Source organism: Otolemur garnettii, unplaced genomic scaffold (assembly GCF_000181295.1).
Source record: "Otolemur garnettii isolate 467f Iridium unplaced genomic scaffold, OtoGar3 scaffold00071, whole genome shotgun sequence".
NCBI classification, from domain to species: domain Eukaryota; kingdom Metazoa; phylum Chordata; class Mammalia; order Primates; family Galagidae; genus Otolemur; species Otolemur garnettii.
In genome coordinates, this window is record NW_003852466.1 from 6431455 (window position 1) to 6459009 (window position 27555).

Sequence of the window (27555 nt, forward strand, 5' to 3'; positions counted from 1 at the left end):
AAAGAGAAAAAGAGAGAGAGAGAAATAAAGATTATACATCAGAGGTTAATATAATCTTCAGTGGTCTGCAAGATAACAAAAGGATAAAAGAAAAAGGAATTTAATTATAGTTACTCTGATCTTGGTTGTCTAGGAGAATTTAGAAAAAAGTAGCTCCTGTAAGAACACTAGGTGGTGCTCAAGTATTAGGAAAAGAAAAAATAAAAGAAAAAAATTCCCAGATGTTGTTTAGCTGGTTGCCATGGAGATTGGGTCTTGTTTTCCTGTTTTTATTCTGGGTGTGGTTGCTGCTTGGGAGTTGAAACCCTAGGGGTGAGGAGTGCTACAATTCTGGAGATTATGCCGGATGTTCTAGAGCATTGCTGCTCAGTTCTGTGGTCAGACAGGGTGTTATATGTGACTTTTTTTTTAATTTGAGGTGGAGGACATGCCTCAGTTATCTAAATGGTGCCCAGAGATTATAAAGAGGAGTGTGTGAAAGGTGAGGCCTTCCTGATGTGGTGTGCCATACGGTGGATCAGCCCAAAGGTGACTGCCTGAGCTTAGGAGGTGGAACCAAAGCTAGCAGGCTGCAGATCCCTTGAAAGCTATGACAAACCTGCCTCCTGGGGTATTAGCCAGCTCAGGACCTTGGTGATCACCACTCTACTTTTACCATTTGCTAACGTAGCTGGGTTTCCTTCTGACCAAAATCCACACCCACACTCCCCTGTGTGCCACACCAGTGAATGCCCAGCCATAAACCACTGGCTCCATCTAAAGAAGCTGTGGGCAGACTGCAGTCTTTCCAGCCCTTTGCTGATGGGCAACTTTTATGCTCCTGGGTAGTCCTGTGGCCCCCCAGTTTTATACCACACCTCTGCCAGAGGGATAGGCCCATCCAGGATTTGGGTTGGTCCCCAGTCCACTCCCACAGGGGTCGGTGGGGGTGTGTGTGTGTGGAGATTCTCTAGTGGCCTTAGTCCTTCAAGGTTCCATGTAAAGGCTTTGTACGTGGATTACTACTCCCTTGCACTGCTTTTCATGCAAGCCTCCCTCCATTCTTATCTTTTTCATGCCTATCGTCTGGTGCTCTCTCTCTGTGCCTTCAGCAGTGCTGTTTCTGGGTGGGTTGATCCAGATGGAAGTGTCTAGACATTCCTCATCCTGACCTCCTGAGAGCACTGATGAGCAGATGTCCCTAAATGGCCGTCTGGCACCTCTCCCACCTCTTGCATCTCTGTATACACTTTGGAATTGCTTGTCAGGCAAACATTTTTATCAATATTTTGATTGGGATCAAATCCATAGTAAATTGTAGAAGGAGCTGGTATTCTTTAAATTGAAAGGGAGTTCTGCAATCCACAGACATGGTGTATCTCTTCATTTATGTAGGATTTCCTTTGGATGGTATATGGTCTTACCTATCTTTCATTAGATTTATACCTGTGTATGTGGTTTTTTGATGTGCCTATAGGTCATGCTGTTATAATTTTTCGCTTTTTATTTTAGCTTCAATGCAAGTTTTTGTAATGATAGAAATAGTGTGTATTTGCGCTGCCCGATATGATGTTTGTAGCTACAGAAGATTTGAAATGTTGCTGGTATGACTAAGAAACTGAATTTTAAAATTTAATTTTAATCAGTTCAACTTTAATAGCTGCATGTGGCTAATGGCTATCATATTGGATAGCACAGTTTGAGTCTGGTGCCTAGAAATATTTATATAAATAGTTCTGTGTTATAAATCAGCTTTCTGTTTGGTTTCCCTCACTGCCAGCTTGGTGTTAGTTTTTTCAAGTTGGTTAACATTTGTTACTCTGACTTTCCACTTGCCCATTTTGTTGTTTTTGTTTCATTTTCTGTTTGTTCTTCCTTAAGGATTTATGCTTTTAAAATCCCTTTATTGGGTGGCGCCTGTGGCTCAAAGGAGTAGAGTGCTGGCCCCATATGCTGGAGGTGGCAGGCTCAAACCCACCCCTGGCCAAAAACTGCAAAAAAAAAAAAAAACACCTTTATTATCATTTAAATTAAGTATCTAGAAGAAGTAGGTACTCCTTCTTAGTTGTTTAGACTTTATTTTCTGTGTATTACTAAAAACGGTACATCACTTGCATTTACACGAAGTATGGCAAACTGAAGTTAGTAGTAGGATTGATGGAGGATAAGAAGTGGGAAAAAGTGGATTATCTTTTCAGCGTTGCCTTGCTATTTTGAGTTTTAACAACCACAGATAGAGCTTGTATAATGTTATTTAAATTTAATTTTTGGAAAAATGAATATTAATGGAAGGGAGATTTTTGAAAATTATTACTAACATCTCTTTGTTCTGATATACTTAAAGAGGTTTTTGAAAAGGGCACATTCTGTTTTGGGGCATTAAGTTTTAATTTTTATGGCTTCTTTAGATTACTCCCTACATTTTTGTATGACCCTTCATGATTTTTCTGAAAACCAGAAACAATAGCATGTGGTACTTTTCTTACATGTTTATGCTTTGAAGACATTTGAAATAATTGTTTGTGTTTATTTATTTTGTTTTTTAGAAACAGAATCTCACTTTGTCACCCTCAGTAGAGTGCCGTGGCGTCACAGCTCACAGCAATCTCCAACTCCTGGGCTTAGGTGATTCACTTGCCTCAGCCTCCTGAGTAGCTAGGACTATAGGCACCCGCCACAATACCCGGCTATTTTTTGTTGCAGTTTGGCCGGGGCTGGGTTCGAACCTGCCATCCTCAGTATATGGGGCCGGCGCTCTACTCACTGAGCCACAGGTGTGACCCAATTGTTTGTATTTAGTTTTTAATCCCTACAAATTACCTGAATGGGATGATTGGCATACCAGTGCCGTCCTCCAAACTAGTTGATAAAATAGATCCAGCTTAAATCTTTACTTAATTCTGCTATTTACAAAGCACAGTATATGCTGACCTTTATTTTTAGTTTATGGAAGATGGACAGCAGTTTTGTCAGACTGTGACCTATTGTTATGTCATTTAAATCCATTCTTTTCTCTATCTTTTTTGAGCATAGTAGTATTCGGAAATTACCTTACAGCGTGTATGTTACAATTTTAAAATAAGTATTTTGAATAAGGAAATATTCTGAAATATAAGAAATTGTAGAGATTATATACTGTATTTCCTCCTAAATAAGAAACTGTCTTATATTTATTTTTTCTCAAGAAGACATACTAGGGCTTATTTTCAGGGGATGTCTCATTTTTATTAAGTATAATACAGCAATCTACATTTATTCAAATACAGTTAAGTCATCTTCTGGAACCTGATGGGGGAGCTGACCTTGTTGGTGGGACTGGTGCTAGTGATGCATGAACTCCTTTCCCCTAGCCGTTTGCACGTGCGCAATAGGATGCCTGCAACCAAGGTTACCACATGGGAACCCAGCTAGGAGAAAGGAGTTGTGGCAGATAAAAGGTATTCTAGTCTTCCTTACCTCTCTGCACCAACATGGCGTGACTATGCAGCATATCCATCACTAGGTCTTATTATCAGGGTAGGGCTTATATTTAACAAATGCATAGAAATCCTACTAGGGCTTATTTTTTTGGGTAGGTCTTATTTTTGGGGGAAACATGGTAATAGTTGTGACAAAAGCAACAGCTGAGAAATCTGTTGAGTGATCAATTAGAATAACAGTGTACATTCTGGTTTGGATTTGAATAGACACTTTTAAAGATTACATTTCTAGCGAATGTCAGAGTAAGAATTCACATTTGGTTTGACTATAAAACTGGCATGTTACTGTCTGGATCTCACTGGAGTGTCTGATAGAATCATAGCTTCCCATTAACTTGATAGAGGTTTGGTTATGATTGATGATTCCATTGTTGACTTACAGCTGAGTTCAGGGATGACTTGGAAGGAGTTCCTTTTTGTTTACCAGAAAAAAAAAAATCTTTTTTTTAACCGTTTATTTTGAACATTTTTATTGGTGATTTAACAGCAGAAATAGAAAGCATCCTGAGCAGATCTACAAAGAATCTTACAAAGATATTTTCACTGTTGCTGAAGATGCTCAGTGGATTAAAGGGCCCTGATGGATAACTGATGCAGGGGGTGCCCCAGTAAAGGGAGGAAAGCCGCCCGAACTTTCCATGTGGCTTCTTGGCTTCACACAGGAATGAATTTGAGAGCAAGCCAGCTAGTTACAGAAAGGTTTTATTGAGACAGAGACAGACAACAGATCCTACCTCACAGATTAGGGATTCTTGCCTGAGCAAGAGGGAACCCTTAATGGGGCAATGTTAATGTTTTTAAATGTTCAGAAACCCTGTACATCACCAGCAGTGTCCTGAGGTCAGGCTGGAAAGGTTAATTGTAAATTGCTGTCACAGAAAGGTAAGGACAGTTTATAAGGCATCTGGCTTAGTCAGTCGTCATAAGTCCATTCTTACTAAGTGTCTCAGGCCTTCAGGGTAGTCGGTGTCTGGTCAGAATGACTGCACTCATGCTCTTAGCTTTACTTCTCTGACTGTCCCTACATTATAATCACTAAAATCATTTCTGTGTTTTGTAAATTTGACTAGAAAGTCTCTGCTTTCTTCCAGTTCTAACATTCTTTGCACAAGTTAATGGGGATCTTGATAAAATGCAGATTCGAACTGAGCAGGTCTAGTGTAGGGGCTGTGATTCAGCATTTCTAGAATGCGTCTAGGTGATGTGGTGCTGCTGATTTGTGCACCGTATTTTGTACTTGTATAGCGGGTCCCAGCCATATGGAGAATGGCTTAAGTCACTTCTCAACCTGAGAAGTGGTCGCCTAATGTCAGGTATTTACATTACGATTCATAACAGTAGCAGAAATTACAGTTAAGAAGTAGCAATGAAAATGATTTTATGGTTGGGGGTTACCACAACATGAGGAACTGTATCAAAGGGCATTAGGAAGGTTGAGAACCACTGGTTTAAGGCAAGGATTGGCAGATTTTTTCTATAAAGGCCCAGATGTTCCATAAACATTTTAGAGGTTGTGAGCCATTTAATCTCTGTCACAGCTACTCAGCTCTGCCATTGTGATGCCAAAGCATCCATTCGGAAAAAACTTTATTTACAAAAACAGAGGGCAGCCAGGTTTGGATTTGAGTTGTGATTTGCTGATTTTTGGTTTGAGGAATTTGGAATGTCAACCTTAGATAATAAGATTAAGAAAATATCATTAAGTGTAGAGTTTGAGCTCAAGAATTTGAAGATGGCTATTTGAAAATACTGATTCAAGTTGCCTTGAATACACATTTCAGTTAGCAGCAGGGACAAGTGGGTTTTTAAGGAAAAGTTTTTAGACAACTCCTAAATTGTTTACCAAGAATTTACATTTAAATAACATAAAGTATTTATTGACTATACATTGTTCTTTGTATCTTACGTTCCAGAAACAGGAAGATAATGGGTAAGTTACTAGTTGGGGGCACAGTAACTTCAAACAATTGCGTCAGGCCCATTTTCAGGTACCTCTGGACTTGATAAACTGTGCATATTTCACATAGCTCATGAGCTATTTATCTTTTTTCAAACATAAATATTGTGTCATGCTTTTAAGAAATTCTGTTAATATAATTTGCTCACCATTCCTTAAAATAATTTCTTAATGTTAAAAAATTACATAATAAAATGATCAAAATAATTTAATCTTTTGAAATTACTGAAATGTTTCAGTTAAATTAACAATAATTTGAAAATTTTGCATTTAAAAAGAATATATACAGTTTGAAATATTAAAAATATAAATACACATATGAGAAATTGAATGAGTCTACACCAGAGACCCCCTTTTTGTTACTATTGTTCATTAAGGAATAAACAAGGAAAACATAAAGAGATTTTGATAGCAGAGTAGCCATGATGGAAAAAGCTGTCCTTATCTAGGCTACTGTCTTCTGGGGAGAAAGTTGTCTGGCTAGCTTCAAGGTCTTCACTCCAAAGGGACGGCCACTGCAAGAGTCTAGAGGGCCTTCTGAGTTGTGAGGTTATGAATCCAGGTTTAGGGCCCTGAAGTTTTGCTGCAGTGTGGGTGGCAAGGGCAGTCTGATATCATTCTCAGAAGACCCAGGGTCTGGGTTCTAGATTGTAATGGGTTTGATTGTCCTCAATCAGTATGAACCATGAAAAGCTTTCTTTAGGTGGCAGAAATACATTTTGGCATAATGTATTAAAAACCTTGCAGCATTTAGTTGTATCAGAGTGTAGTAGCGGGAGATACATGAGGTTTTTCTTATTAGGTGCATTAATAGGCTTTCCAGTGACTATTTCATAAGGGATCAACTTGTGTTTTCCACTAAAACTGAGTCTGATTGTCATCAATCTGCAGTACCTTTGACCAAGGCAACCCAATCAGTTTGATTAGCTTTGACTGATGCTATTATGTCTATTAATACTTTACTCAACTATTTCGCAACTTTTCCAGTGAAGCAAGTACTTCTGTTATCCTGGATATTTCCAGGAATGTTCCATGAGGAAAACATTTTCTATTAACCATTTAGCCACCATTATAGCATTAGCTTTCTTGCATGGGAAAGCTTCTGTATAACCAGAAAACATACATTCAAAATGACAATCGAATGAAATCCTTCTGTAAGTGTTTAAATGGCCCATCAGGTAGCAGAAGTGTACTTGTATTAAGGTGTGAGCTAGTGGATGCAGTTTTTGAGAAAGATTTCTCCAAAGATTAAGAAAAAAAAAGAGAAAAACTTTATTTTACTTTTCCTGGGTAGAAGAGAACCAGCACAGAAGTGAAGGTGGGAGAGGATGCTGGCAGAGAGAGTCAAGTACTCTTTTTATTTAGAAGTTGTCAAGAGGTTGAAGAAGATTTATGACTGTAGCCAAATTAGCAGGGTACTGTGAATGATACATCCTCAGGCAGATAATAGAAGATAACAAAAGTGGCAGAAGGATGTCCAAGTTCAAGAGTTGGCTCCCTGCCTATCCATGGAGGAAGACAATCACTGAAGATTGTGGTCTAGTCACTGATTCTGCCCCAGAAGCCGAACTGAGTCCTGTGTACAGCTCACACCCTCTGCTGGCTGTTCAGGAACTCTTCAAGGCTATAAAAGAGATTCTCAAAATTAAGTTTTATTTTATTTTTGTTTGAGACAGACTCTCACTTTGTCACCCTGGGCAGAGTGCTGTGGCATCATAGCTCATAGCAACCTTAAACTCTTGGGGCTCTAGAGATTCTCTTGCCTCAGCCTCCTGAGTTAGCTGGGACTACAGGTGGCTGCCACAACGTGCGGCTATTTTGTTAGAGATGGGGTCTTGCTCTGGCTCAGGCTGGTCTCAAAATCCTGAGCTCAGATAGTCCACCCGCCTCACCTCCCACAGTGTTAGGATTACAAGCGTGAGCCAGCATGCCCAGCGTCAAAGTAAGTTTTTAAAAGAGAAAGATTTATGTTTCCTTTCTGTCTGCTCAGTTCCTTGTAGGAGTTGTGAAAACAGAACCATGCAGAAGCCTGTCAGCTAGTCAGCTCAGAGAGAGAGCAGAGAGAGAACACTCACATGATTGACTTTAGCCTTACTGAAAAACTATGGGTTAATAATTTTTCTGTTATTTTGCTATTAAGGTTGTCCTTTCAACCTGAAGATTTGATTATCTTCCCAGGATTATAAGTTTGACAAATCAAACATTGGTCATAAGCCATGTTAGCAGTGTTGAATAGTCAGCACACAGACACAGACACACAGGTTGGGCAATTCAGTTTGCAAACTCTTCCTAGCAAAAGTGCTACTTGCCTCATTGCTGAATATCACTGTGGTCACTTCTGAGGTCCTCTCCTTGGGCAGCTGTGCACTGCTGCCAGTTCTTAGTCCACCCTTCAAAGCTATTTTGGAACTCTTTTTTTATAATGGATATCAGAGCTGTCATCATACATGGTCTGACAGTTAAGTTCATGAACTCACCCTAGAAAAAGTGCTTTGAAGGGTCACAGGTGCTGGTGTCAGTGCACAGCTTCCCAAAAAGAGCCTTCTCTTGTGCTCAGAAGTGCATCCCATTGGGCTGCAGCAGCACTACAACAAAGTACTAGGAGGAGAAAGGAGTCGTGTGGATTTGGGCTGCCGACTTTCAGAAACATTCATTTGCATTATGGATTTCATTCTGTTTGTAAAGTGTGTTCTAGGCTTTTGTTAGAGTTGGGGTAAGAGGGAGCAGAGATGTGTGTGCTTAGCGCTCAGTTCAACATCTTGATTTTAGGGCATTGAAAGTAATATGCCTCAGTATTGACAGTAGATCCTGTGGTTTACAAATGGTTTATTTAAATGAAATGAGCAATGATCCACTGGTAAGTCTTATATTAAAATAACTTTTACTCCTATTCTGCTTGTCTTTTTTTTTTTTTTTTGAGACAGAGTTTCACTATGTCACCCTTGGTAGAGTGCTGTGGCGTCAAAGCTCACAGCAACCTCAAACTGTTAGGCTTAAGTGATTTTCTTGCCTCAGCCTCCCAAGTAGCTGGGACTATAGGCACCCGCCACAATGCCTGGCTATTTTTTGGTTGTGGTTGTCATTGTTGTTTAGTAGGCCTGGTCCAGGCTTGAACCCCTCAGCCTCAGTGTATGTGGCTGGTGCCCTACCCACTGAGCTACATGCACTGAGCCTATTCTGCTTGTCTTATTTCAGATAGAAGGGGAGGAAGTCTCTGATAATAATGCATAGTATTTGTTGTGAATCTAAAAGTAACCTGTGATGGGTTGGGCACAGTGGCTCATGTCTGTAACACTAGCACTCTGGTAGGCCAAGGGGGAGGATCATTTGAGGTCAGGAGTTCAAGGCCTACCTGAGCAAAGTGAGACCCCTGTCTCTACTAAAAATAGAATAATTAGACAGGCATTGTGGCAGGCTGCGGCAGTCCCAGCTACTTGGGAGGCTGAGGCAGGAGAATCACTTGAGCTCAGAAGTTTGGGACTAGCCTGAGCAAAGTGAGACCCCATCTCTACTTAAAATAGAAAAATTAGCCAGGCGTGGTGGTATGTGCCTGTAGTCCCAGAAACATGGGAGGCTGAGCCAGGAGGATCACTTGAGCCCAGGACTTTGATGTTGCTGTGAGCTTGGCTGATACCAGGGCACTCTACCCAGGGTGATAGAGGAAGACTCTGTCTTAAGAGAAAGAAAAAAAAAAGTGAACTGTTATGTATGTATAAAGGTTTGGAAACTGCTAACTTATATGTAACAGTGAAGTCCCTAGAAAAATACGATTATATTTATAAATGCCTATTTCCAGGAAAATATCTGCTATACTTGTATTCTGTTGTGCTCTATAGAGAAATTAGAACTTGATCTCTTTTTGGATTATGTTGATTTCAGAATTTTGACAAAACTTCTGGAGGTGTCGGATGATCCACAGGTCTTAGCGGTTGCTGCTCATGATGTTGGAGAGTATGTGCGGCATTACCCACGAGGCAAACGGTGAGAGAAAGCCACGAATTTGACTTGGCTTCTTAAAACCTTCAACACAGAATCCGAATGGTGTTACTGAAATCCTAATGGAGCTTACCTAAAACAGAGTAGTTTAGCCAAGGAAGTAACACTGTAAATGAAGACGACGACGGTGGCCAATCTTGCCACAATAATGGGAATTGTGAAAAATCCATTTAAAAATGAGTAGTTTAAGGCTGGGTCAGTGGCTCACTCCTATAATCCTAGCACTCTGGGAGACCAAAGCAGGTGGATTGCCTGAGCTCAGGAGTTCCAGACCAGCCTGAGCAAGAGTGTGACCTCATCTCTAAAAATAGGAGGGCCTTGTGGTGGGCCCCTATAGTCCCATCCACTTGGGAGGCTGAGGCAGGATCAGATCGCTGAACCCTAGAGTTTGAGGTTGCTGTGAGCTATCAAGCCATGGCACTCTACTAAGGGCGACAGAGTGCGATTCTATCTTTAAAAAAAAAAAATGAGTAGTATAAAAATGTAAGTACTCGTGCGTAATATTGCTGTTTAGTGACCAGCAGAGATCATATGAGCTCTTTGTTAATATTAACTAATATTAGCTCTTATGTTAAAGATTTTCTTTGGCTGGTATGATTTAATTTAATAGCCATTTTGTGAGCACTGGCTATTTTTTGATTACTATCTGTATTTACAGAAATGAATTAGACATTGTTATTGGTCTCAGTAGATTCAGACTATGAAAGGAAATATAACATTTGTAAAGAAAAGTTATAGTTGATGCATAGTAATGGAATTATGTATTTCAAAGTATTGAGCTGTGGGTGGAGACAGGTATGGCTTTACCGAAGAGAAGATACATAATTTAAATTTACTTAGGTACATTATTAACAAAAAATGGTCAAGTTTATTTTGGAAAAATGGGAAATTCAGGTATCAATATTATACCAAGGGAGAGAACATTAAATGGGACAAAAGGTCTTTTTTTGTTGTTTAGAAAAGCAGGAATGTGTAGTGTTGTTCCTTTTGCTAACTGGTTTCCTAATGTATAAAATGAGAGTGATGATAATATTTCTTTCCCATGGGGTTGATGTATTAAATGAGTTAGTACAACTACACTGTTTAGAACAGTGCTGGTAAGTACATAGCAAATACTTAATAATTATTAGCTGCTTTTATTATTGTTGTTATCATTTTTAACTCACAGAGTTTGTAACAGGCAAATTCAAATTCTATGAATTAGAATCAGCTAAAGGAAGAGAAACATGGGGCAGAGTCCAGGAAAATCCCCAAATGTAGAGTCAGGGTAGCAATACCTCCTCGGCACAGGTACATGACAAAACACGCCGAGTGTCACCAGCCAGGAAAACGGTGGCTGTTATTACTAATGCTAGGATTTTATATTCATCAAAGCTACACATGAGGAAGATGTGTAAGAGTATAACAGTGTCACCATGAATAAACACATGACTTTTTAGAATGTGAGGAAAAATTGGCGGAGCCACGGTTGTAGCTACAGATGTGAGCGTCCTGCAGTTCCTCAGGCTTCTTCCTCTGTAGATACCCGGACACTGTGAGCCGGCCCTGCATGGAGCTCCTCTAGAGAAGCAGTAGGCAAGATGGGAAACTATTCAGAATGTTGGAATATGTGCCAGGGAAAGTGGAAAATTAGTGTAGCCGCTGAATCACTGAGCGTTTGAGCTGCAGGATGCTGATCCAAAGGTGCAAGGCCTTGTCGCTGGCCGTGCATCAACCCTCACTGTACTGGGTGCCCTCAGGAAGCAGGTGGCACAGACGCACATGTGTAAGGAAGGGGGTGTATGTGTTTGTACTTCACAAGAAGTTTCAAAAACATGTGGAAAGTGACTACATTGAGAGGAAAACAAAAACACTTTTGGGGACAAATAAAACAGGTTGTGTATCCTTTATTTGAAATGCTCGGGACCAGCAGTAGTTTGGATTTTGAGTTTTTTTCAGATTTTGGAATATTTACATTACTGGTTGAGCATCCCTAATGTAAACCTCTGAAATCTGAGATGTTCTAATATGCACTTCTTTTTAGTGTCATGTCAGTGCTGAAAAATTTCAGATTTTGGAGGACTTGGGAGTTTTGTGTGAGATGCTCAACCTATTAACAAAAAATAGTATTTTCATGTTTCATTCTATATTTAAAAGAAAACATGAAAAGATCCTACACTATTTCTTGCAGCATTATTTATAATAGCAATTTTTTTTGTTTTTTTTTTTTTTACATTTTACAGTAGCCTTTTATTTTTTACATCTATCATGCTGTGAATTCCTAGGGAGTAGGTTCCAGCACCTCATCCTCCTTTCCATTGGTTCTCACAAGGTGAGCTTCTCTGGGTGAGCAGGCTGGTGCTTCAGCTGAACCTGGCCTGCCATCTTTCTCTTTGGCTTCCTTTTTTCTCCTGATCATTTTTCTTCACATGTTTCAGGAAGCTGTCTCGGCTCTTAGAGTGCTCAATATGCTTAACACACCGATTAATCCTCTTGGCAAGAATCTTGCCCTTAACGTGTTTGTTTACAGCAATGCCATCAGCTTGCTGGGTAACATTGGAGACGCTTCAGTTTTGCTGTAATAAGATTTGTGGGGCTTTTTTGAACAGTACCCATTCCCTTGATGTCTAGTAGAAACAACTCCATACTTTCTGAAAGGCCTAGGGAACCTGTATTGGGTGCCTTTTCTTTGTCCATGTTTGTCATTTGCTGTCTCTAGCCAAAAGGCCATAACAGCAAAAAATTTTGAAAGTAACTGAAATATGCATGGCTTGGTGCCCGTAGCACAGTGGTTACGGTGCTGGCCACATACACCGAGGCTGGTGGGTTCGAACCTGGCCCGGGCCAGCTAAACAACAATGGCAACTGCAATAACAACAAAAATAGCTGGGCATTGTGGAGGGCACCTATAGTCCCAGCTACCTATAGTAGGTACCTATAGTACCCAGGCAAGAGAATCACTTGAGCCCAAGAGGTTGAGGTTGCTGTGAGCTGTGACGTTACAGCATTCTACCTAGGGTGACGCAGACTCTGTCTCAAAAAAAAAAAAAAAAATACAATAGTGGTGACATAAACAGTATGGTGCCCACATATAATAATAGGCATCTGTGATGACATGGGAAAGTGCTTGTCACAATGTCCAGTAAACTGAGCAAAGCACAACCTTAGTCGTTAGAACATGCACATGCTACAGGAAACAAAGCAATGGAAATATTAACAGTGGCTGTCTAATATCTGTGGGCTTACAGATGATTTTTCTTCTTTTCTTTTGAAACAGGTAAAGTTTTTTTTTTTTAATCATTTTAAGCACAGAGAAAGCCCAATATAAAAAAATCAAGTTACTTTCTTCTTTTCAAATGCTGAACTCCATGATTCCTGATTGCCCAACTGATACTGCTCCTTGTTCTTTTCAAACAACTATAAAAGGGCAATCTCGGCTAGCAGATGGGGGTGTAAGGAGAAGAGATGTCAGGACTCCACTAACTCTGGGAGCAAGAGATTGTCCCATTACTTTTGTAGTTCCTGCCTGGATCTAGACATGTGGCAAGGATTATACATGGGAAGAATGTTTGTCTAAGTAATGTGATTTCAGAATATTAGAAAGATGCTGAGTCTTTGAGGATTCTTTTCATATTGTTTTTATTCCATATTGTTAGTATAAAACATTTCCCTTTATATGAAAATATTCCTCATAGGGCTTGGTCTTCAAGCTATTATCTGTTAGTAAAATAAAATAAAATTATTTTTGTTTATTTTTGTTTCAAAATATTAGGGGAATACAAACATTTCTGTTACTCTGACAGCTTTCACAGTGCTTTACTCAGGGCTAGATGTGTGCCCATCACCCGAATAGTGTTCTTGGTACTGTTGGGTGAATTTTTACTTCTCCCCTTCTCTCTACTTCTTGATTTCCACTGATTTTTATTTCCCTCTCATGCCTGTCAATTAGTTCCAAGTTATTACAGTGTACATGTCGTATTTGTTTTTTCATTCTTGAGATACTTAGGATAATGGTATCCAGTTCCATCCGAATTGCTGCAAAAGACATAAATTCATTCTTTTTATGGATGAGTAGTACCCTGTGTATATATATGTGTGTGTATACATACATGTGTGTATACATATATGTGTGTATACAAAATGTGTGTTCACATTTTGTTAATCCACTCATGAATTAATGGCCACTTGAGTTGATTCCATATCTTTGCAAGTGAATTGGGTTGCAATAAATATTTGAGTAAAGGTGTCTTTTTGTTGAAATGACTTCTTTTCCTTGGGTAGATGACCCAGTAGGAGGATTGTTGGATTGAGTGGTAGGTTTACTTTTTAGTTCTTTGAGAAATCTCTATACTTTTTCTATAGAGGTTGTACTAATTTTCACTCCCACCAGCAGTGTGTAAGTGTTCCTTCCTCTCTGCATTCATACTAGTATCTATTGTTTTTGGTCTTTTAAATAAAAACCACTCTAACAGGGGTAACGTGATCTCATTGTGCTTTTAATTTGCATTTCCTTGATGATTAGTGATGTTGAGCATTTTTTCATATATTTGCTGGCCATTTATCTTTTTTTGAAAAACTTCTGTTCATATCTTTTGCCCACTTTTTAATGGAGTTATTTTGTTTTCTTGTTGATTTGTTTGAATTCTTTGTAGATTCTGGAGATCAGCCCTTTATTGAATGAATAGTTTATGAATATTTTCTACCATTCTGTAGGCTATTTACTCTGTTGATTATTTCCTTGGCTGCGCAGAAGCTTTTTAATTTAGTCAAGTCCCATTTATTTATTTTGTTGTTGCTATAATTGCCTTTAGATTGTGATTCATAAATTCTTTGCCAGGTTGATATCTAGAAGAGTTTGTCCTGCATTTTCATCTAGAAGTTTTATAATTTTGTGCCTTACATTGAAGTCTTACACATCTTGTATTAATTTTTGTAAGGGGTTAGGTTATAGGGGTCCTGTCTCATTCTTCTACATATGGCTATCCAATTTTCCCAACACCATTTATTGAATAGGGCTTCTTTTCCACAGTGTATGTTGTTGTGTGCTTTGTTGAAGATTAGGTGATTGTAGGTAGATGGTTTCATATCACTATTCTCTGTTGTGTTGCATTTGTCTGTGTCTCTGTTTTTGTACCAATACCGTGTGGTTTGGTTACTATATCTTTGTACTATAGTTTGAAGTCTGGTAATGTGATGCTTCCAGATTTGTTCTTTTTGCTTAAAATTGCTTTGGCTATTTGGACTTTTTTATGCTTGCAGACTAAGTGTAGAATTATTGTTCCTGTGTCTGTGAAATTTGATGTTCGTATTTTGATGGTGATTAAGTTGAATCTATAAACTACTTTGGGCAGTTGTGAACATTTTAACAATGTTGATTCCACCGCTCCATGAGCATGATATGTTTTCCCATTTCTTTGGTCATCTTTGATTTTTTTCCTTAGTGTTTCCTTGTTCTCCTTGTAGAGATCTTTCCTTGGTTATGTATATTTCTAAGTATTTTATTTTCTTTGCAGGTACTGTGAGTGGTATTGAGTCTTTGATTTGGCTCTCAGCTTGACTGTTACTGGTGTATAGAAATGCTGCTTATTTGTGTACATTTAGTTTGTAACCTGAGATTTTGCTGAATTTATTTATCAATTCCAGGAGACTCTTGATGGGGTCTTTGGGATTTTCTAGATACAAGATCGTATCATTAGCAAAAGTGATAGTTTGACTCCCGTTTTCTAATTTTGATGCTCTTTATCTCTTTCTCATGCCTGGTGCTCTGGCTAGGACTTTTAGTACTAAGTAGTGATAGTGGACGTTCTTGTCTTTGTCCATTTCTTAGGGGGGATTCTTTCAACATTTCTCTACTTGGTATTATAATTTTTTTGTTGTTTTTGAGACAGAGTCTTACTAGGTTGCCCTCAGTAGAGTGTCATGGTGTCACTGCTCAACAGCAACCTTAAACTCTCAGGCTTAAGCTATTCTCTTGCCTCAGCCTCCCAAGTAGCTGGGATTACAGGTGCCTTACACAAGGCCCGGCTATTTTTTTGTTGGAGTTGTCATTATTGTTTTAGTTGGCCTGGGCCGGATTTGAACCCGCCAACCTTGGTGCGTGTGGCTGGTGCTGAACCCACTGAAGTACGGGCACCACCCAGTATTACAATTTTGAGATATGTTCCTTCTCTGCCTAGTTTGTTGAGGGTTTTTATCATGAAAGGGTATTATCTCTCATCTGTGGGATTGCAAATTATTATTATCTTTATTGTAGGCTTTGCATTACCTAATTACACTTGGGGAAGGGAAGCTAGTAGGGTTTTCTCAAGCTTAGTAGATTTTCAGTGGATTTGCAGACCAATGATTTGAAGTAAATGTTTTAAAAGATTAATCAATATTCAAAAATTTTAAATTATGCTTTAAATTAAATTGATAATTTTTATGTCACTTATAGGAATTATTTTGTTTGTGATCTTTTACTGAGATATCAGCAACAGGCTTCCAGGGTCGTAAGTCAGGATCTCTATACATAAGTTTCTTTTTTTATTTTTTATTGCTACTGAATTAGAAGATGCTAAGTCACTACTATCAGTTGGTGGGAATGGCTATGAGAGTTAGAAGCTTTCCTAGAGTCTCCAGAGGGATATTCAGATCATATTTGGCCTTCCTGCAAAAGTCTACCTCAATACTTAATCAGACACTCATTTGACTAGCCCATTTCAAACAAAAGCAGGAAAATGGAGTGTTGCCTCTTATGAAGTATCAGTGAAAATTTCAGCCTACTCTTGGATTGCATTCAGCAATATAAAAGTGTTTCATTATTTTCAGTTGGTAGCTTTTGAATATGATTTTCAACTATAGCCCTTATTTGTTTTTTCCTTATGAATAAAACTTTAAGACTTGAAAGAATTCAGACTCTTCATGATATATTCATTTCTTTCTTTCTTTCTTTTTTTTTGCAGTTTTTGGCTGGGGCTGGGTTTGAACCCACCACCTCCAGCATCTGGGGCCAGTGCCCTACTCCTTTGAGCCACAGGCGCTGCCAGATATATTCATTTTTACCACAAGTCATTTATCTTAGAAAATTATTTTAGTGTCTCAAATTTGATGCTGATATTTAGAACTTGAATGATAGGTTTAACCTGTTAAAGATTGTGACTACTCTAAGCTATGGGATTTAAACAGACGAATTAAAATAATAAAAGTGATTTTACTGGCATTATCAGTCAGTAAAAGTGCTGTATCTTTCATCACAAACTGGTAAGGTGAGCAGTAATCATTGAGTTTCAAGTCCCTTGTTCAAAGAAAAGATCTCTCCATCCCTTTCTTCAAACAGTACTAAATGCTTCCTCCTTGGTCATTTTCAGACTTCTGACTGTTTCAGCATTACTAAGATTAATAGGAACATCCTGGGCTTTCAGTTTAGTTCGTATATCTTCTTTATTTATATAGCAGCAACTCTTTCTGCTGCACATAATCTAATCACTGTTCGGTGCTGAGTTAAACAAGCTGCTTCTGGTCTAGACCATGCTCTCCAGAAATCTCAAGCATATCTTTTTCATGTATACCTGTGCATATGCTAATAGCTGATTGGCAACACAGACATCAGCACAGAACCATGCAGTGGTTAAGTGCACGGACTAAACTCACCTACTTGGTTTTCAAATCCCATCTCTGCCACCTAGTAACTGTGTGACCTTGGGCAGGTCATTTGACCTCTCTCTGTCCTGTTTTCCTCATCTGTGAATGTGCAGAGTAAATGAGTTAATATGCACAGCGCTTAAAACCCTGCTGGCTAAGAGTAAGCCCTGTGAAAGTACTTGTTGAAGCAGGTCAGCTGGTGATTTTGTTTAGTTGTTAAGCACAGTGTCTGCTACTCAACATGATGGCAGTTGTTCTTCACTGTTTTTCATATTGTGATTTTTCACATTACTTAGTAAAGAACTTTGGCTTTCTCTAAGAACATAATGTTATTTGTGGTTTTCTTTTTACAAGTTTCTTAGGAGTGGAGTGTCTGAATATTGGCTCTTGCAGAGTTTTGTGCTTTGTCCAACTCAAAACAATAAAATTTATCAGTTGACAAAATTTATAACAAAAGTGTTTTGGGGGACTACAGGTCAGTGTTTTTCTGGTCCACTGTACATTTTTAGGTAGAATAAGTCCTCACTTAACATCATCAATAGGTTCTTGGAAATTGCAACTTTAAGTGAAATGACATATATCAGGTCCTTGAATAAAGTCATTTAATTATAATGTTGATGAGAAAAAAATTAATTTTGTTTTCTGTCATCTTGCTTAAAGTTTAAGTTTTAAAGAACCTTTTAACCACATTAAGTGGAGACTTACTATACCAAATATAGTATTTTATATTCAATTCTCATCATGAAACACTTTTCATTGTTTTTTAAATATATTTATTATTTTCATAACTGCTTTTGTAGTTCAAAGAGATATTTTTGATCTGATTACCTGTTTTGTAAATTAGGGTGGAGAGCATAACCTGGCAGTTAATTGCCCTCAAATTTCAAATTTAATAATTTCCCTCAATAAATACAAAGAACACAAAAATAAACAAATTTACCCTATCATGTGTACTGGCCAATTTTAAGTTCTTATAACCCTGAATTTGTAGCATGAGTCCAAGAAACACACTTCATCATTAATCTAACTTTTCAAATATATATGATGTACATCAGCAAAACTGTTTTATTGCATTTTCTTCAGGAAGCACAAACCACCTGTGGCCTTTGATAGGCACCTGGATGACTGGTGCCAGACAGTCATCCTGAGGGAACTTGCCCCCTTTGCATAAATGAATTAATAGCACAAATCTGATATATCGAACAATGTTTCAACCATTAAAACATTGTGATAGCAATACCAAAGCACTGCCGAACTCTCTTACAGGGCTTGGATGGCTGCAAAACCCTGGAATGTCATGGTGGGCTTTTTCTTTTTTTAAGGGAGCGTAGTATCTAGACCACATTCCCATATTCAAGGAATTCACCACTTCTCCCACAGTTCACTTTCCTAAGTGCCCTTACATGTAGCCAGTGGGCTGAGCTCAGCAAATGAAATGTAGATGCCCCAGATTTCCAACCTGAATGAGCCCTGGAGGGAAGCACAGTCAGGAAGGCCCAGTGAGATGGGAAGGTGGCCACACCCCATGTGACCAGAGCCAGCTGCCAGCCAGGTGCTTACCCGAGACTGGACTCTTTTAATTGGGTAGCTTGATTTTTATGATGATGATTCAGCCCGGGCAACCTGCAAGTGTGATTCTCCAACCTTTCAAGTTGGACATTATAGTTGCTTTTCAGTAAATTCTTTTCCTGCTTCATCAGACAGTCAAGGTTCTGTGACTTACAACTAAACATTTTGACTAATAGATAACCTGATTACAGCTCTCTCCCTCATGAGACTGTGAATTTTCCAAAAGAGAGCAACTGTTTGTGACTAAGTCTAGTGTTCACCACACAGGAGAGCAGACTACAGGGTGTGTGAAAGAGCTACCAGGAGAACTCACACTTGTTCTCTTGAAGTGCACATGACACAGCACAGCATATGCAAATACAAATTAAATTGTTTTGAGGGTGGCACAAACCGTTGGTTGACCAAACCCAGTTAATTTCTTTTGTAAATTCTCATTATTGTGAAAAGTAACAAATGCTCATTATAGAAAACTTGAAAAATATAGAAAAGAATATTGAAGGGAAAAAAGCACCCTTGAGGGCGGCACCTGTGGCTCAGGGAGCAGGGTGCTGACCCCATATACTGGAGGTGGCGGGTTCAAACCCGACCCCGGCCAAACTGCAATAAGCAAAATAATAGCTGGGCGTTTTTTTTTCAGGCGCCTGTAGTCCCAGCTACTCAGGAGGCTGAGGCAAGAGAGTTGCTTAAGCCCAATAGCTGGAGGTTGTTGTGAGCTGTGACGCCAGGGCACTCTACCCAGGGCGACAAAGTGAGACTCTGTCTTTAAAAAAAAAAAAAAAAAGCACCCTTGCTATCACACACTCTGAGTTAAAACTCACTGTTTACTCTTCCGTTTTTTCCCCATGCACATACAGGACATACTTTTTCCTTCTGAAACTGTGATCTTACGCATATGACATCTCCTGCATTCACTCCTTTATCATGGATGGTGCCCAACTACAGAGTTTTAAAAATAAGTTCAGTGCTACCTTAGAACGTATATTCCAATTTACTCAAGGTGCCCTGAAATAGATTTAATGAAATGACTAGTGTTTTTGAGTCTCCCAAGAGAGAGACTTTTTTTTGAGGCTCTCAAGAATTTTATTATAAAATAGAGCAATGACAAAATATAAGATTACATATTAATATTTACATTATTTTCAAAATATATTATACCTGTAGTTTGTGAACAGAAATATCTTGTCTTTTTCTTTTCTGTTTTCTTTGCATCATTGATTTGCGTTTTTACTTGATCTTGTAATTTAGAAAAGAATACTGGAGATGACTGTAAGGCCTTGTGTTTCTTTTCACCCTTCATTAAGGGAGCGTTGCCAATTTCGGTCAACTGTTTTAACTTCTCTAGAGCGACTGCTTTGCTTTGCTGTATTTCTCTGCTTGTTCTGGGTTGCTCTTTTCAAGCGGTTTTTCCGCTTCTCCTTTTCCTTTATTTTCATATGCTTTTGACGTTTCTTTTTCCTCCATTCTTGTTCTTGTCTGTGGCTGCTTTCTCAGCAGCTGTTTTTATATCTCCAGCTTCATTTTTCTCCTTGATCTCCTCTGGGGCCAGCAGAGTCTCACTGCTGACACTGACTGGGGCCACTTCCTCCATGGAGATGGCCAGTAGATTTGATATAACCTTAACCTGATGCAGACGGTTTAGGGATGAAGTGGAAGTTTAAGAGGACATCCAATTTTAGGAAGAGGGAATCCATTATCTACTGAATTTCTACATGCTCTGGATTTTCTTCTGCTGCTGTTTTTTGCTGGTTGAGTTTGATGTGTTTCTGCTCATAAATTTCAGCAAGGCTCAGTTTGCTCGTCTTGTGGTGTGATGTCAGACGCATCTTCTTTTGGTTTCGCTTTATGTACCTCCTCATCTCAAGCTGATCCCTGATCCTCTGTTTAGTGATGCCTTCTAGCTGAAGGGAACCCCCCTCTGTAATCACAGGTGCCCTCGGGATGGCATGGCCTAAGTACAGTGTTTTGTCCAAGAGGCTGTTTTCTGGGTACTTCTGTGCTGTCACCTCCCCTTGAAGTTGCCAAGGCTTTTTTCCCAACAATTCTTTTTTAAAGATGTAATTTTTTTCATTCATCTTTTCTTGTCATTTTTCAAAGGCAGATTTAACTTCCTCAGAATTTTTATTTCTATTTAATACATGTGTATCCTCAGCTTCCTCATCATCCATCATCTGGCAAAGCAAAGGTCACTCTTTTCAAACTTTCTTTGTATTGTCTACCATCTTCATTTTATCTTCATCCATTTCAGAAATGCTTAGTTCTGCTTCTTCAGCAATTTCTTCCTCGTCTTTGAACCTAGTTTGTTGTCGTGAACACTCTCTATGCCTTCGTCACTTTCAATTGGATAAAGAAGTCTTTGCATTTCAGGTTTCTGCAACTTTCACTTGACTTCAGTTTCTGACTTCCAGATAGTCCTTCCTTATCTTCATCAGAACCAACATCTTCAAAGAACTCAATATCTTATTTGTCCTCCTCCCTTTTTTGTTGCTCTTCTTTTCCTGTTTTCCAAAAAGGCCTCCTTTTCACGCAGGTTGAAGACTGTATCATCTGTGGACTTTTCTCTTGGTTTCCCAGGCACTTTGCTTTGCACCTTGCTCTGCGGTTCCAATTTGCCGATATCAAAATCAAGGTCAGAATCCTTATCACTAAAAACTGGGCTTTTCTTCATATCAAATTTACTTGGTTTTTAGCTCTGTCTTCCTCTTTAGGATCATCAGCACCCATGTCTGAGAATTCCTTCTGCTCCAAAACTTGTTCTAGGTCCTCCTGGCCATCATCCTCTTTATACTCCTGTTCTTCCCTCTCCAGGAGAAGACCGATGTCTTCGTCTTTAATTGTTTCACTAACTACATTCTGGAAGTATTGTAAAATTAGTTCATTTTGCAATTCCAGTTGTTGCCATATCTGTTCATCATCAAAATTGTCTTATCACAGGTTTTTGTAAAGGACTCCCATGGATCCTACCATTCTCTAGTATTAAAGTCACATAGTGCTTTTGTTAAAAAAATAAATTTTGATGCAGTCTATCTTGAATTGTGAGGAAGCACTTGGGCTGGCCAGTGGTTTGACTGACCTCCCTTTAGACACCTCTCCAGGATCTGTTCGTGTTTTTGAGATTTTTTCAAATGCTTTTCTTTTTTTTTTTAAGACAGAGTCTCACTTCATTGCCCTCAGTAGAGTATTGTAGCGTCACAGTTCACAGCAACCTCCAGCTCTTGGGCTTAAGTGATTCTCTTGCCTCAGCCTCCCAAGTAGCTGGGACCACAGGCGCCAGCCACAATGCCTGGCTATTTTTTGTTGCGGTTTGGCCAGGGCCAGATTTGAACCCGCCACCCTCAGTATATGGGGCCAGCACCCTAGTCATTGAGATTTTTTAAAAACAGTATTAACTGTAGGCTAATTCAGCAACATAGGAGGACATCATTTCCACCAGACTCTCTGTAGCTCTGGGTGCTTTTGTTTCTCTCCTATGGGAAAATGCCTCCTGGTGCATTTAACTTATATTTTGATTATTTTCGTGATTTATTATGAATATTAGCTATCATATTTAAGATAAACACTTAAAATTTTCCATTTGCATTATTATTCTGTTCACAAAATTTTTATCATACTTATATAGTGAAATTCATGAGGTCAGCAGTGTTTTGTTGAGCATCTTCTAGGAGCTGGGCACCACGTTGAGTATTGTCTCCTGGAGCTTTCATTCCAGTAAAACCTGTGTGGTTTCTTCTATTACTTTTACACTTAGAAAGAATGTCTCCATTGTCTGGCTCAGAGGCTCACACCTATAATCCTAGCACTATGGGACGCTGGGTTAGGGAGAAAGATCCCTTGAGTTCAGGAGTTCAAGACCAGCCTAAGCAAGAGTGAGACTCCATTTCCACTAAAAATAGAAAAAAATTAGCCAGGTATTGTAGTGGGCACCTATAGTCCCAGCTAGTTGGTAGGCTGAGGCAAGAGGATCTCTTGAGCCAGGAGTTTGAAGTTGCTGAGAGTTAGGCTGATGCCACAGTACTATAGCCTGGGCAGCAGAGTGAGAGACTATCAAAAAAAGTATTTCCATTAAGAAATCTGGAAAATAGTTCTCTTAAATTATCTTTTCTACTTTAAAAAAAGTTAATAACCTTTTTGTGAGGAACAGAATAGACATGTTTTCTGTGCTCATTGAATATAAACTCTAGAGCGTATATTGCTAGATAGATAGAGAAGTATTGACTTACATGTGAATGGAAGTATACATGAAGCTTAACCAGTTTTAGCAATATGTGTGGAATCAAATTGTTATACTATAAAGTAATTTCCTTCACCTCTAAATAGCCATTAATAGAATTCTAAAACATAGAATTCTTATTGTGACATTTTATGTAAATTCATCTGAATTAGACTATAGTAAGAGGAAAAAGACCTTTATAACCAGTGGTTCTCAACCTTCCTAATGCCACGGCCCTTTAATATAGTTCCTGTGGGTCTCAATCCACAGGTTGAGAGCTGCTGTTTATAACAAAGAAAAATAGTTCTGTGCTTTGTAGAATAAAGTTTACTCTAAAATTTCATTTTTCTGTTTGTAGCTGGTATATTCCTTTAATGTTCTTACTATTGTTGAGCTTGTTAATCATGTATTATGATATTCCAAGTCCCTAGAGCTTAACATGCTATTGACTCAGTTTGTTTTGAAATATGATTAACAAGGTTATCCCTTTTATACTAATAAATGAATCTAGTTCTAAAGTAAATCACCGAAGTATCACATCCTTTTAACAATGTCTTGTGTTCTGCCAGCTAGAAGGTTTCTTCTCACCATTTTTTTGAAGTACTTATGGTATTAGAGATTTATATAATCTACATTTATATAATAAGCCTTTAGCATTGTGCCCAACCTGTGGAGAAGTGCTCGTGTTGGTATTATGGTCAATGATGTGTGATCTGGTTTCTATCAGTCATACTGTGCTTGTAAGCAAAATCTTATAAGATGATAGCTTTCTGAGATTTTATATTAATCTTATTAATAAACAGATTAATAAGAATTAATAAACAGATTCAAGAGTTGGGAAGTCACCAACCTGCTAAAATAAACTGGGTTAGTACACTTGGTGCTTTTTCTTGAGTCCTCAGTGGGCACTTTCCCCGTGGAGGTGGATGGTGATGTTCTGCCCTTTCTCTTTGATGTTGCTCTATAAAGCGCCCTCCATGTGGTCTATTTAGTGCCACTTTTTTTTTTTTTTTCATTTTTGTGCTTTTCTGGTGGTGATTTTGCTGTTTAAAATGGGCCCCAAATGTAGGACTCAAGTGCTATGTAGTGTTCCTGAGCATCGAAGGCCAGGAGGCGCCTGGAGACAGTGTGTTAGACAGGGTTCCTGCAGGCGGGAGTCACTGTGCTCAGAGGGTCCTGGAGACCAGGGCCTGTGGCTGTGCTTTGTGAAGCTAGACTGTGCAGGGCCTCATCAGCTATTTTAAGCATTTGGGTCTTTTTGTTAACAGCATTGGGAGCAACTGAATTGTTTTAAGCAGGAAGTTGATATTCAGAGTTTCACAAAGATCCCTTTGACCACAAGGAGGAGAATGGGGGGGGGGGGGGCAGCAGCCCTTATATTGTTGTCATGGCAGCCAACTGAGGCTCACTGTGGTGTGGGGACATGGGCTTTATGTTCTTTAATGGTCACGGTACTGCTGTTAAGGAGATATCCTTGTTTTCCCTGTTTGGCAGGGAGGGATGTATGAGGTAAAAAGCTTATTTAATGTCATGTGTCTCTGCATAATAGCTGAGATGCTGTGTTGGAGAAGATAATGTCTAAAGGACAGTGCCTGGTACATAGTAGGTACTCCAGTCATGTTTAATTATATTTATATTCTGTTCTTTTTTGGCCCCTTCATACCTTAAAACAATTTTTTTAAATAAAAAAATAAAAAGGTACACAGGTAAAAGCCCTCCCTCACCCCGACCCTCATTTTATTTCTTTGAGATTCTAGAAACTTTCCTGATCTGTGAGTTCAGCTTAAACTACCAGACGCCCTGTTGCATTAAAGTGTCCCTTGTTACTGTGTAATGGACACTGTCCAGCAGACAATACTGGCACATGAAGAATGGGCAGGGAACTCCACACCAGCATTGTGGGGCTGAAAAGTATACTACCCCTTCCCTGGCTACATCACTGCAAAGGAATAAAAGATCTCTTTCCTTCGGTTCATGAAGCAAACAGCCATTTTCACTTTAGTTTTGTGTCTGTAGTAAGTAGATTTTCAGGGTGTCAGGGATGTAGTGGTGGAAAGTAGTACTGGTTGCCTGTCATCTTGGTGCTCTGGAAGATATGAATTCTCTCCTCCATCTCACTGCCCAGAGGATCACATGGCTCTGTCTTTTGTTACGAGAAAGGGGCAGATGTCCCAGAATGGGCAGTCTTGTCCAGGAAATTAACATGGGTGCTCTTTGATCCTTTGTCCCCTGATAATCTGCTTCTCAGCCTGTGTCTGTGACACAGCGTGGTCACTGGTGCACCTCATGTTAATCTTATGTTATTGTAAGGACGAGATGACATTAAATACTGATTTTAAGCAAGCCAGAAATGCCTGGTAATAAGTTAGTAATCAACCACCTGGAAGACTTTAATCTGGAATATTGTCTGTGGTAGGGAGATGATATTTTCTTGGATTAAAAAATGAAAACAACAGTTTGATTTGAATACTTTAAATCCATGATTCAGAGAAAATGATGTAAAAAAGACATGGTTTAGTTGCAAATATAACTTTTATTTAATTATAATTAATTTATCTGCTTTGCCGTAGAGTCTCATTATGTTGCCCAGTCTGGTCTCAAATTCCTGAGCTCAAGCCACTCTCCCTCCTGATCATACTGAGTAGCTGGGAATACAGGCATGTGCTATCATCATGCCTGGTGTTTACTGTCACTTTTTAAAAAGTTCCTTGGCATTTTGGTACTTAAACTTTCTGTTTACGAGCAGCATGGATTTCAAAGTAATTGCAGCCTCCTCACCAAGCCTCCTCTGTTCTCAGGGTCATCGAGCAGCTCGGTGGGAAGCAGTTGGTAATGAACCACATGCATCATGAAGACCAGCAGGTCCGGTACAACGCACTGCTGGCCGTGCAGAAGCTCATGGTGCACAACTGGTATGTGGCAGCTTTTTGCTTGTCCTCTTACATTGGTCAGCAAACTCTGGTTTGCCTGTTCTAAAGTTCTTATGTAATGGTCTTATGAGTGATCACTTTTAATACCAGTGATTTTGATTAAAAGTTTAGAAATGTATTTTATTAACTCAGAGCAACGACATGATAATTTTGAAAAGATGAACTGCACTAATGGTTTCAAAGAATGTATTAATATAGTCAGAGCAATGATATCAAAAGTAACTCTAGAAGTAAATTAAAGAACCCTGTGATGTAAGTCAGTATGTTTTATAGTTGAACGGGACGTAGCTAGATTACTGGTTACTTTAGAGATAAGCTCCACTTGTGCAGCATTTAACTGTTCAACATATGGGTAGCCTGAATGCATTTTACCAGTTCACGTAAAAGCACTAAAAACTAACTGATGAATGTATTCAGATTCACCTGTCGCATTTTATTCATTATGGCTTTTTGCTTTTGATGTAACCAAAGTCATGCTTTCCTATTGCCTGTTCATATTTTTAAAATAAAAATTATTAACATACTTAAAACAAGATAAGTTAAGGAGCATTTGCTTTGATATGATTGTGGGCCCTTTGTGACATGAAAGGACAGCCGAGGGTGCCCGTGTATATGGGTGCTTGTAGTCACCAGTTAGGCATTCAGAGTTCCCAGTGCTCTTCTGGACAGTCTAGGCGACTCCCTGTTCTGTACCCTCTGGAAGAATGGTCGGATTTGGACTGTTTTTTTTTTTTTGTTTAAGGAACAACAATACACTGCCTGTAACAATAATGCTACTAGTGCCTCCAAAGGAAAGGATTAATGGCGCATTAGAATGGATGCGCTTGGCGGTACAGACAGACCAGTGTAGGAGGGTGTCTGGGAGAGCTGCCGTTGAATCCCGTAGTGCACATTATGGTTCTGCCACTTAAGCTCTTTCCTCATAGATACTGACATTTTTGCATCTTACAACAGCTGCTTTTTGAGCACTTCCTACCCGGAGCACTTCCTACCCTGACATGTTAAGTGCTGGCTATAAATAATAATGGAAGTGGGTACAAATATACATAGGATGACTAGAGAACACTTCTTGAGTAGGCTAGACAGTTAAGCTAAAATGGTAATAAGGAACCAGGCAGACAGATCAATTATTAGGGGATAAGAAGCATTTCAGGTAGAGGAAGTGAGAGGAAAAAAGGCCATAGAGCAGGAACGACTTTGGCTTGTTTAAAACTGTATTTAGGGACTTACTTGATTGTGACACTACAGAGTCAGGAACAGAGGTGCTGGCAAACATCCTGCGGTACATAGGCAGTACCTTACTGCAGTATCTGGCCCTAACCTGTCAGTTCCGAGGCTGAGAAGCCCTGATCTGAAGGATGGTATGTGGTTCAGGAGAGGCAGGCAGGACCTGATCCCAGAAGGCCTTATGGCCCATCATTTGACTCTTACTTTTATAAAGTAAGTTGAAAGCCATGGAAAGATTTTTAAACAGGGAATGACAAGAGTTGGTATAGTTTTTTAAAAAGATCACTCTGGCTACTCTCTGAGGATCAGAGCATACAGGGCTTAGTGTGAAAGTGAGTACATTTTAGCTGCCACTCATGGTAGTCTGGGGTTCAGATGGTTGGGGGCTTGAACTAAATGATAAATGTTGAGAAAAGAAGTAGATGGATGTGGAATAGATTTCAGAGCTGATGTTGTCAGCATCTGATGACCTGAAGATCCCACTGCAAGATGAGTGGGACGGAAGCAGAGGGCGCCCTGCACGGTTCAGAGTGTGCAGATCCCACTGCAAGATGAATGTGATAGAAGCAGAGGGCGCCCCACACAGTTCCGTGTGTGAAGATCCCACTGCAA

The 27555-nt window shown here is 39.2% G+C and overlaps 1 protein-coding gene and 1 pseudogene across 4 annotated transcripts in view; one reads left to right on the top strand and one right to left on the bottom strand.

The window, feature by feature from the left end:
- ATP6V1H (ATPase H+ transporting V1 subunit H) overlaps positions 1-27555 on the top strand; it is a 143382-nt gene that overhangs the window by 92739 nt on the left and 23088 nt on the right. For all 4 annotated transcript variants that reach the window (XM_003793699.3, XM_023515397.1, XM_023515395.1 and 1 more), the window contains 2 exons: positions 9295-9396; positions 25585-25698. In XM_003793699.3, the coding sequence (XP_003793747.1) occupies positions 9295-9396; positions 25585-25698 (216 nt within the window). The remainder of the gene's footprint in view (positions 1-9294; positions 9397-25584; positions 25699-27555) is intronic.
- Positions 19729-21644, bottom strand: LOC105887346 (annotated as a pseudogene).